Below are 10567 nucleotides of genomic sequence, written 5' to 3' on the forward strand. Positions count from 1 at the left end.
CAAAAAGATGTTGAGATTCTAGAAAGAGTGCAGAGAAGAGCAACCAAGAGGATTAGGAGACTGGAGGCCAAAACATATAAAGAACCGTTGCAGGAATTGGGTATGTCTAGTCTGATGAAAAGAAGGACCAGGGGTGACATGATAGCAGTCTTCCCATATCTCAGGGGCTGCCCCAAAGAAGAGGGAGTCCAGCTATTCTCCAAAGCACCTGAGGGCAGGACAAGAAGCAACAGGTGGAACCTAATCAATCTGGCATTAAAGGAGAAACTTCCTGACAATGAGAACAATTATCCCGTGGAACTGCTTGCCACCAGAAATTGTGAATGCTCCAAACACTGGAAGTTTTAAAGAAGATGTTGGATAACCACTTGTCTGCAATGATATCGGGTTTCCTGCCTAAGCAGAGGGTTGGACTAGAAGACCTCCAAGGTCCCTTCCAACTCTGTTATTCTATTTCTAGTCTATTTCTAGTCTAGTGAAAAGGGGTGACATGAGAGCAGTCTTCCAATATCTTAGGGGCTGCCCCAAAAAAGAGGGAGTCAAGCTCTTCTCCAAAGCACCTGAAGGCAGGACAAGAAGCAATGGGTGGAAATTAATCAAGGAGAGAAGCAACTTAGAACCAAGGAGAAATTTCCTGACAGTGAGAACAATAAAGCAGTGGAACAAAATGCCTTTAGAAATTGTGGGCGCTCCATCAGTGGAGGCTTTTAAGAAGAGGCAGGACAGCCGCTTTTCTGGAATGGTACAGGGCCTCTTGTCATCAGGGGGTTGGACTAGAAGACCTCCAGGGTCCCTTCCTAACCCTTATTCTCCTGCATTGCCACGACACAAATTTGCTGACGAGATGAAGGAAGAAAAGCCATTGTCTACGGTGCCTTGGCATCCCCAAGGAAAAAGCCTTGGTAGTACAGGGGTTTAAGGCACCCTGTTATTAAGCTGGTTATTAAGACCAGCTGCCTGCAATTACTGCAGGTTCGAATCTCTCCAAGGCTCAAGGTTGACTCAGCCTTCCATCCTTTCTAAGGTAGGTGAAATGAGGACCCAGTTTGTGGGGGCAATAAGCTGACTTTGTATAAATATACAAAAGGATGAAGGCTATTGCTGAGCACATTGTAAGCCGCCCTGAGTCTTCGGAGAAGGGCGGCATACAAATCAAATTAAAAATAAATTAATTAATTAATTTTAAAAAAAAAGTGAGGTCTCCTTGGAATGACGAGGGACAATGAAACGATGGGATGGACTTCTTCAGCCCTTCCTTCCTCCCAGATCTTGCCAATGGGCAGATCTGACTTAAAGGAGACGGGGGTTCTACCAGCTGGTGGGTGGAGCCAACCCAAGAGGCGGGGCTTCCTGAGAGGTATATCAGCCTCCGTCCTCCAGCCAGGATCGTTGGCTCCTTTCAACATCTCCTGGACATCATGAGAAGGTCCTGGTTGGGTTTCCAGCTGGTTCTTCTCAGCTGCGCTTTGTTGTTGGCCGTGGTTGCGGTGGAAGGGAGACACGGCAAGGAAGAGGAGGGTTCCTTGGAAGAGGAGTGTCGCTGCGTGGAGGAAGGTTGCAAGAAGAGGTGCCACCACGAGGAAGAGGAGTGTTGTTGCGAGAAGAGGTGCCACCACGAGGAAGAGGAGTGTTGTTGCGAGAAGAGGTGCCACCATGAGGAAGAGGAGTGTTGTTGCGAGAAGAGGCATCACCACAAAGATGAAGAATGTTGCAAAAAGAAGCATTCCCACGGAGAGGAAGAGGCTGGCAAAAAGAAGCCTTCCCGTGTAGCAGTAGAAGAAGAAGTGGCTGACAAAAAAAAGGCTCCCCATAAGGAGAAAAGGCGTTTTAGAATGAGGATCCCCTTTTTGGAAGAGTCGGAAGACTCAACTGGGGAATCGAGTGAAATTTACAAGGACTTCGCCAAGGAACAGCAAGAGATGATAATGAAACAAGCAGCTCAAACCTCCGATGCTGTGCCTCGCCACAGGAAGGAGCAAGCCATCGCCCACTTCAATCAACGAAGCGAGGGAACCTACTACAAACGTCTGGAGGATGGACAGCTGGAGTACAAGGTGAGCAGGAACCCCCTCCGCCAGCCAAAGCCCCTTCCATTTACGCACTTACAAAGATCTACCTACCAAATGACCTAATACGTCATTTGGTCCAAAGTCACCCAGCCAATTTTCACACCTAAGGCAGGACTAGAACTCCCAGTCTCCTGGTGATTGGCCCAAAGTCACCCAGCCGACTTTCACGCCTAAGGCAGGACTAGAACTCCCAGTCTCCTGGGGATTGGCCCAAAGTCACCCAGCCGACTTTCACGCCTAAGGCAGGACTAGAACTCCCAGTCTCCTGGGGATTGGCCCAAAGTCACCCAGCCGACTTTCACCCCTAAGGCAGGACTAGAACTCCCAGTCTCCTGGGGATTGGCCCAAAGTCACCCAGCCAACTTTCACCCCTAAGGCAGGACTAGAACTCCCAGTCTCCTGGGGATTGGCCCAAAGTCACCCAGCCGACTTTCACGCCTAAGGCAGGACTAGAACTCCCAGTCTCCTGGGGATTGGCCCAAAATCACCCAGCCGACTTTCACGCCTAAGGCAGGACTAGAACTCCCAATCTCCTGGGGATTGGCCCAAAGTCACCCAGCCGACTTTCACGCCTAAGGCAGGACTAGAACTCCCAATCTCCTGGGGATTGGCCCAAAGTCACCCAGCTAACTTTCACCCCTAAGGCAGGACTAGAACTCCCAGTCTCCTGGGGATTGGCCCAAAGTCACCCAGCCGACTTTCACGCCTAAGGCAGGACTAGAACTCCCAATCTCCTGGGGATTGGCCCAAAGTCACCCAGCCAAGTTTCACCCCTAAGGCAGGACTAGAACTTCCAATCTCCTGGTTTCTAGCCTGCAACCTTTACCCCTCCCTCTCATCATTTTTATATAAAGCCTATTTATTCTTTTCTTTTTCTACTCCCCCATCAAAATTTGTTTCTATTTTTCGTGTGTGCGCGCAAATATTGTACAAACTCTACTTCCCTGATGGCTGAAATTGAAAAGGCGCTCTGCATATGGTCCAAAGAGGCCCTCCCTTATATTTTTTTAATTTTTAACCGAACCCTTAAAAGTTTCAGGGTCCGGACTGAACTCAACGCAGTTCAAAAAGCTCCCTGAGGTTTGTAAGGGCGAGGGAGTGAGAGACGCGGGGTGATCCAAATCCACCTTTCTGAAATGCGATTCCTTCTTCCTCTTCTCTGACCGCCAGAAAGCCATCGGCGTCATGATCTACGTCAAGATGCTTTTGGCCGAGACGAACTGCACCAAAACCGAAGAGCAAGAAGAGGCTGGCGTGGAATATTCCAGAGCCTACCTGGAGAAGGAGGGTTGCCAGCTTCTACCGCAATTTAAACAGGAGGTAACGGTTGCGAGTTCGAATCTCGGACAACCGGCCCTGCCTAGCAAAAACGATGGCCGGTTTCAAATGGGGATGGTTGAATTAAGGCTCGGCAATCCGGCTTCGCCCTTTTTCTACATTTATGTAGCTGCCCAGCTCACAAAAAAACTCTCCTTTATCTCTGGGATGGGTAGGATATAATAAATAATAATGACATTGAGCTTCCTCAAGCAAAAACTATCTGGATTCTCCAAGTAAGTGGGGTTGGACTAGATGATCTGCAAAGGTCCCTCCCAACTCTGTTAATCCATTAACCAAATCAGCTGGGTTTTGTGGCACATTATCGATCGCTTGATTTGTATCTTGTCTTTATTATTTGGACAAATAATTCACGGCAGCGAACATAACCCGCACACCATCCACGGTGAGCTGTTGGACAGCATTACTTGGTCTGTTGTGTGGATGCTTGGGAGGTTTTAGGGGTGGGGGATTTTTGGTGGGTGGGGGTGTGTCTGCGGATTGTCATGTGAGTTGGGTCTGGTCCCTGGGTGTTATGTGAATTTCGTTCTATGGGTATACTGTGTATACACAATGACAATAAACTTTATTTATTTATTCCTATTTTCCCCACAACAACCCTGAAAGGTAGGTTGGGTTGAGAGATAGTGACTGGCCCAAAGTCACCCAGCCGGCTTTCTTGGCTAAGGCGGAACTAGAACTCACCGTCTCCTGGTGATTGACTCAGTCACTTAGCTTTCATGCCTAAAACGGGACTAGAACTCAGCATCTCCTGGTAATTGGCCCAAAGTCACCCAGCCAGCTTCCATGCTTAAGGAGAGACTAGAACTCACCATCTCCTGGTGATTGACTCAGTCACTTAGCTTTCATGCCTAAGACGGGACTAGAACTCACCGTCTCCTGGTGATTGACTCAGTCACTTAGCTTTCATGCCTAAGGCGGGACTAGAACTCACCGTCTCCTGGTGATTGACTCAGTCACTTAGCTTTCATGCCTAAGGCGGGACTAGAACTCACCGTCTCCTGGTGATTGACTCAGTCACTTAGCTTTTGTGCCTAAGGCGGGACTAGAACTCACCGTCTCCTGGTGATTGACTCAGTCACTTAGCTTTTGTGCCTAAGGCGGGACTAGAACTCACCGTCTCCTGGTGATTGACTCAGTCACTTAGCTTTCATGCCTAAGGCGGGACTAGAACTCACCGTCTCCTGGTGATTGACTCACTCACTTAGCTTTCGTGCCTAAGGCGAGACTCGAACTCATCGTCTCCTGGTGATTGACTCAGTCACTTAGCTTTCATGCCTAAAACGGGACTAGAACTCAGCGTCTCCTGGTGATTGACTCAGTCACTTAGCTTTCATGCCTAAGGTGGGACTAGAACTCACCGTCTCCTGGTGATTGTCCCAAAGTCATCCAGATGGCTTTCTTGGCTAAGGTGGGACTAGAACTCACTGTCTCCTGCTTCCTAGCCTGGTGCCTTCACCACTAGGCCAAACTGGCTCAATGCCCCAACCTCTCACTTCCTGATCCAAAACCTCGGCATCCCTGTCTTCTCAGGGACCCCTCCCCATTTTCTAACTCTTTGGTTTCTTTGCTTCTTTAGAAACACAACTGCACCTTCGGAATCTTCCTCGACATGAGAACCGAAAAGAAAGTTGTCACCAGCCGGGACTGCACAATAATCCCCGGGATTAAACAATTACCCAAACCTTTGAAAGGTCTCAGCAACTGATGCTCAGCTCTGGGAGGAAAGCCCCCTCCCCGCCTTCCCTAACAACCACATAATCACTTAGACGCAACTACTCACCCTCCCCACTCGCCCACCCTAAGAGGAACCCATCGCGCACACCCATCTCATTCCCCAAATCCCCATAACTCTCTGCCTTTGCCTTCGTTCTGAAATAGGAGAATAAAATTACCCTAAATTGCACAGATCTGACCATGTGTTGCCTCTTCTTCCATTTTTTGGGGGTCTGGGTGACACTTGTGAGACTGGAGGAAGGATGCAGCAGAAGAACCCAACGATGGAGAGCCCATGTTTCGAATTTGTGTCTCTCTGTGTGTGTGTGTGTGTGTGTGTGTGGTGACCAAGACTCTGGAAGCTAAACCATAAACGCACTTAGCAATAGCTAAGACTAGTTATAAGTCTAATAACTTAGACTTATATCCCGCTTCACGGCGCTTTTACAGAGGGAAGGAGGGAAGGAAGGGAGGGAGGGAGGGAGGGAGGGAGGAAGGAAGGAAGGAAGGAAGGAAGGAAGGAAGGAAGGAAGGAAGGAAGGAAGGAAGGAAGGAAGGAAGGAAGGAAGGAAAATAGCAATAGCACTTAGACTTATATCCCCCTTCACAGTGCTTTCCGACCTCTCTAAGCAGTTTACAGAGTCAGCCTCTTGCCCCCAACAATCTGGGCCCTCATTTTACCAACCTGGGAAGGACAAAAGGAAGTTTGGATCATGGCTCATGAATTAATTAGGGCATCTTTTGGAAACTTGACGGAAGGAAGGAAGGAAGGAAGGAAGGAAGGAAGGAAGGAAGGAAGGAAGGAAAATAGCAATAGCACTTAGATTTATATCCCCCTTCACAGTGCTTTCCAGACCTCTCTAAGCAGTTTTCAGAGTCAGCCTCTTGCCCCCAACAACCTGGGCTCTCATTTTACCGACCTGGGAAGGACGGAAGGCTGAGTCAACCTGGAGCCTGGTGAGATTCGAACTGCCAAATTGCAGGCAGCCGGCAGTCAGCAGAAGTAGCCTGCAGTACTGCACTCTAACCACCGCACCACCGCAAATTATGGTGAACTGTTGCGGGAACTCTGGTCTAAGAAAGTTTTGGGGTGACATGATAGCAGTCTTCCAGTATTTAAAGGGCTGCCCCAAAGAAGAGGAGGGGGTCAAATTATTCTCCAAAGCACCAGAAGGCAGGACAAGAAACAACGCATGGAAACTAATCAAGGAGAGAAACAACCTGGAATTAAGGAGAAACTTCCTAACAGCGAGGAGAATGTAACCAGTGGAACAACTTGCCACCAGAAATCGTGGGTGCTCCATCACTGGACGGAATAACTGGACAGCCATTTGATTGAAATGGTACAAGCTCTTCTGCCTTAAGCAGGGGTTGGGCTAGAACAGGGGTCCCCAACTCCCAAGCCGTGGCCTATCCGTAACGGGGCAGCGGGAGCAGCAGGCAACTTGCACGAGCGGCGGGCTGGCACATGCGCACACATCTCGACTTGCACAAATTGAGTTTGGCACGCCTGGGCATGCACGCCGCCGGCCAACCGCTCGTGCAAGTTGAACTCCTCACACGTGCACTGGCCCGCCATTTACACGGCCTCTCCTCCCATACCGGGTCGCCAAGCCACAAAGGTTGGGGACCACTCGGCTAATAACACACTGATGACACCCAGCTGTACATCTCCACCCCTGGCCACCCCAACGATGCCCTTGAAGTAATGTCCCGGTGCCTGGAGGCTGTGCGGATCTGGATGGGGAGAAACCGGCTCAAGCTCAACCCTTCCAAGACTGAGTGGCTGTGGTTCCCGACATCCCGATATAGTCAGATGACTCCATCTCTGACTATCGGGGGCGAGTCTTTGGCCCGCGCGGAGAGGGCCCGCAATCTGGGAGTCCTTCTGGATACGCAGCTGTCCTTAGAGGAACATCTGACGGCTGTGGCCAGGGGGACTTTTTGTCAGGTTCGCCTGATTCGCCAGTTGCGGCCCTTTCTTGATCGGGATTCCCTGCGCACAGTCACTCACGCCCTCGTCACCTCTCGCCTGGACTACTGCAACGCTCTCTACATGGGGCTCCCCTTGAAGGGCACCCGGAGGCTCCAACTGGTCCAGAATGCGGCCGCGCGGGTAGTTACGGGAGCTGCATGGCGCTCCCATACAACACCTCTCCTGCGTGAGCTGCACTGGCTCCCAGTGGTCTTCCGGGTGCGCTTCAAGGTGTTGGTTATCACCTTTAAAGTGCTCCATGGCATAGGGCCTAGCTATCTTCAAGACCGCCTGCTGCTACCGATGGCCTCCCATCGACCCGTGCGCTCCCACAGAGAGGGCCTCCTCGGGGTGCCATCAGCCAAACAATGTAGGCTGGGGATCCCCAGGGGGAGAGCCTTCTCACTGGGGGCACCTACCCTATGGAACCAACTGCCCCCAGAGATAAGGAGAATCCAAGACCTCGGTGCCTTCCGCCGTGCCCTTAAAACCTTCTTTTTCCAGCAAGCCGGGCTGGCTTAACACTTTTAAATGTTTTTAATTGGTTTGTCATTGTCTTTTAATTACAGGGCTAAATTTATATATATCTTTTAAATAGTATTTTAATGTTTTTATTTGGCTGTACACCGCCCTGAGTCCTCAGGGAGAAGGGCGGTATATAAATTTGATATAAATAAATAAAAAAAGTAAATAATAGACCTCCAAGATCCCCTTCAAGGCCTTGGACTCCATTCTGTGGGTCTCCCTGAAGGAGATCAATGGAACCGAACGTTGGAGAGCTCATCTTTTCAATTTGTGACTGTGAACGTGCCGTTGAGTTAATCTTGACTCTGGAGAAAGGTAAAGGTTCCCTTCGTACATATGTGCTAGTCGTTCCTGACTCTAGGGGGCGTTGCTCCTCTCCATTTCAAAGCCGAAGAGCCAACGCCATCCGAAGACGTCTCCGTGGTCATGTGGCCGGCATGACTCAGCGCCAAAGGCACATGGAACACCGTTCCCTTCCCACCAAAGGGGGTCCCTATTTTTTCTACTTGCATTTTTTACCTGCTTTCGAACTTCTAGGTTGGCAGAAGCTGGGACAAGTCATGGGAGCTCACCCCGTTACGTGGATTACGCTAGGGATTTGAACCGCCGAACTGCCGACCTTTCGATCGACAAGCTGAGCATCTTAGCCGCTGAGCCACCACGTCCCTGTATGACTCTGGATAGTTGCACTGAAAGTCCTTGCAGTTTTCTTGGCCAGATATTTTCAGAAGGGGCTTCCTAGGAGTGAAAAAGAGGGACTGGTCCAAAGTCCCCCAGCTGGACTCTGTGCCTGAACTACAGCGAAGGTCTCCTGGTTCTAGCCTCTCCAATCAATCAATCAATCAATCAATCAGAATAGAGCTGGAAGGGACCTTGCAGGTCTTCTAGCCCAACCCCCCAAATGGTACAGAATCTCCAGCAGGAGACTCTGTACCATTTCAGACAAGTGGCTCTCCAGTCTCTTCTTGAAAGCCTCCAGTGTTGGAGCATTCACAACTTCTGGTGGCAAGGAGTTCCACTGGCTAATTGTTCTCACTGTCAGGAGGGAGGAAGGAAAGACAATTCTCAGCCTGCAGACCAACCAAGCAACCCAGGACACCGGCTTCCTAAGAGAAAACACGACGTCCCACCCTGAACCTGAACACAAAGCACAATCAGGCTTATCTGTGGTCGCCTGTCATCCGTCCTTCAACCCGGACACCAGCGGGCTGCTCGACCAACCGCACGGAAGGGCAGTGACATTTCGCATCAGAAACCCTGCAGAAAAGGCCAGGTTGACTTTGGCTTCAGCCAAGCCCTTCATAATCCCCCTTGAACTTTTCTTTGGACCGCGGCTGGCTTAGAAACAGGGCCTCTTTCGGGGAGCCCAAATAACGCCCTTTGCCAAAACCTTGTTGACAAAAATCCCAATGAATGGTGCCCCTTCTCCTTTGTTCGGAAACCTGTCCGTGCCACTGACCTGTGCTTTCATTTTCCTTGGCTTCAAAGACCTGGGTTTATGCTTGGGGGAGCTTGAGGCACGAGGAGATGGGGGGGGGGACCCAAGAAGGACCGTGCCACGCAACCAGAACAGAAGCGCACAAACTTGCTGTGTTGGCATGTGGCTGGAAACGTGGCATCGCCATCCGGAGCAGTGTCCCTCGAGCTTGGCAACTTTAAGATGTGTGGACTACAATTCCCATGCTGGCTGGGGAATTCCGGGATTTGGAGTCCACCCATCTTAAAGCAGCCGAGCTTGAGAAATAGCCGAGCTGGACCATGTCCTGCCGAAACCAAAAAATCGGCCAAACTGTCTTCCTCTTAACTGCGTCTTCCTGTGTGGTGGGAAGTCCATCACTTCCCACCACACGTTTGGGGGTACACTGGTATAATTTTAAATCGTTTTTTAATTGGGTTACTGATTTTAATTTGGTATTGTATTGTGATTTGTATTGAAGTTGTCATTTTGTAAGCCGCCTTGAGTCCCTAGGGAGAAAGGCGGCATATAAATCGCAATCAATCAATCAATCAATCAATCAATCAATCAATCAATAAAATAAAGTCCAGGGATGGGCTTTTTGTGGCTTGACTGTTCTGATTGTTGTGATCTCAGATACTTAGAGTGCCCAGGGTTAACAGGAGCAGCAGTATAACAGAGTCGGATGGGACCTTGGAGATCTTCTAGTCCAACCCCCTACTCAAGCAGGAGATCCTATACCAGTGATGGCTTGTCGGGGGCGCGCTCCGGAAAAGTTGAACTTCCGGGTACTAGTGTGCATGCCAGTGGTGGGTTGCCCCCGGTTCGCACCGGTTCTGTAGAACCGGTAGTAAAACCGGTGGGAGGCTCCGCCCACCAACTCCGATGTCACGAAAATGCGCAGAAGAGTGCGTGCGCAGAAGAGCACGCGGCCACGCTGCGAACCGGTAGTAAAAGTAAGTAGAACCCACCCCTGGTGCATGCGCACCCAACGATCAGCTGTCCGGTGTGCATGTGCAAGCCGATTTTTGGCACTGCCATGCACACGAAGGATAGATGATCGTCACATGTGCATGCGTGCCAGAAACCCAGAAGACAAACAGACAAGACCGGGCGTGCTGGGTGACATGACTTCGTGTGCCACTTTGGGCACGCGTGCCGTAGGTTCACCATCACAGTCCTATATCATTCTGGACAAGTGGCTGTCCAGTATCTTCTTAAAAACGTCCAGTGATGAGTGAAATTCTGGTGGCAAGCTGTTCCGCTGGTTAATTGTCCTCACTGTTAGGAAGTTTCTCCTTAATTCCAGGTTGCTTCTCTCCTCGGTTAGTTTCCATCCGTTGCTTCTTCTTCTGTCCTGCCTTCGGGTGCTTTGGAGAAGAGGTTGACCCTCTCCTCTTCTTCGTGGCAGCCCCTCAAATATTGGAAGACGGCTATCACGCCACGCCTACTTTTCATGAAACGAGCCATGTGTCAGGTTTCGATGTC

General features: G+C 50.3%; 1 protein-coding gene across 1 annotated transcript; it reads left to right on the forward strand.

Annotated features, from left to right (window-relative positions):
• The first annotated feature begins 1291 nt into the window (after positions 1 to 1291).
• On the forward strand, positions 1292 to 5317 carry LOC117657673 (uncharacterized). The gene is made up of 3 exons (XM_034405796.3): positions 1292 to 2054; positions 3240 to 3389; positions 4987 to 5317. Exons 1-3 carry the CDS (start codon positions 1419 to 1421, stop codon positions 5113 to 5115), a joined length of 915 nt encoding a protein of 304 aa, XP_034261687.2. The 5' UTR covers positions 1292 to 1418; the 3' UTR covers positions 5116 to 5317.
• Positions 5318 to 10567: the final 5250 nt, after the last annotated feature.

Source organism: Pantherophis guttatus, chromosome 18 (genome assembly GCF_059756535.1).
Source record: "Pantherophis guttatus breed Tessera chromosome 18, ASM5975653v1, whole genome shotgun sequence".
Classification (NCBI taxonomy): domain Eukaryota; kingdom Metazoa; phylum Chordata; class Lepidosauria; order Squamata; family Colubridae; genus Pantherophis; species Pantherophis guttatus.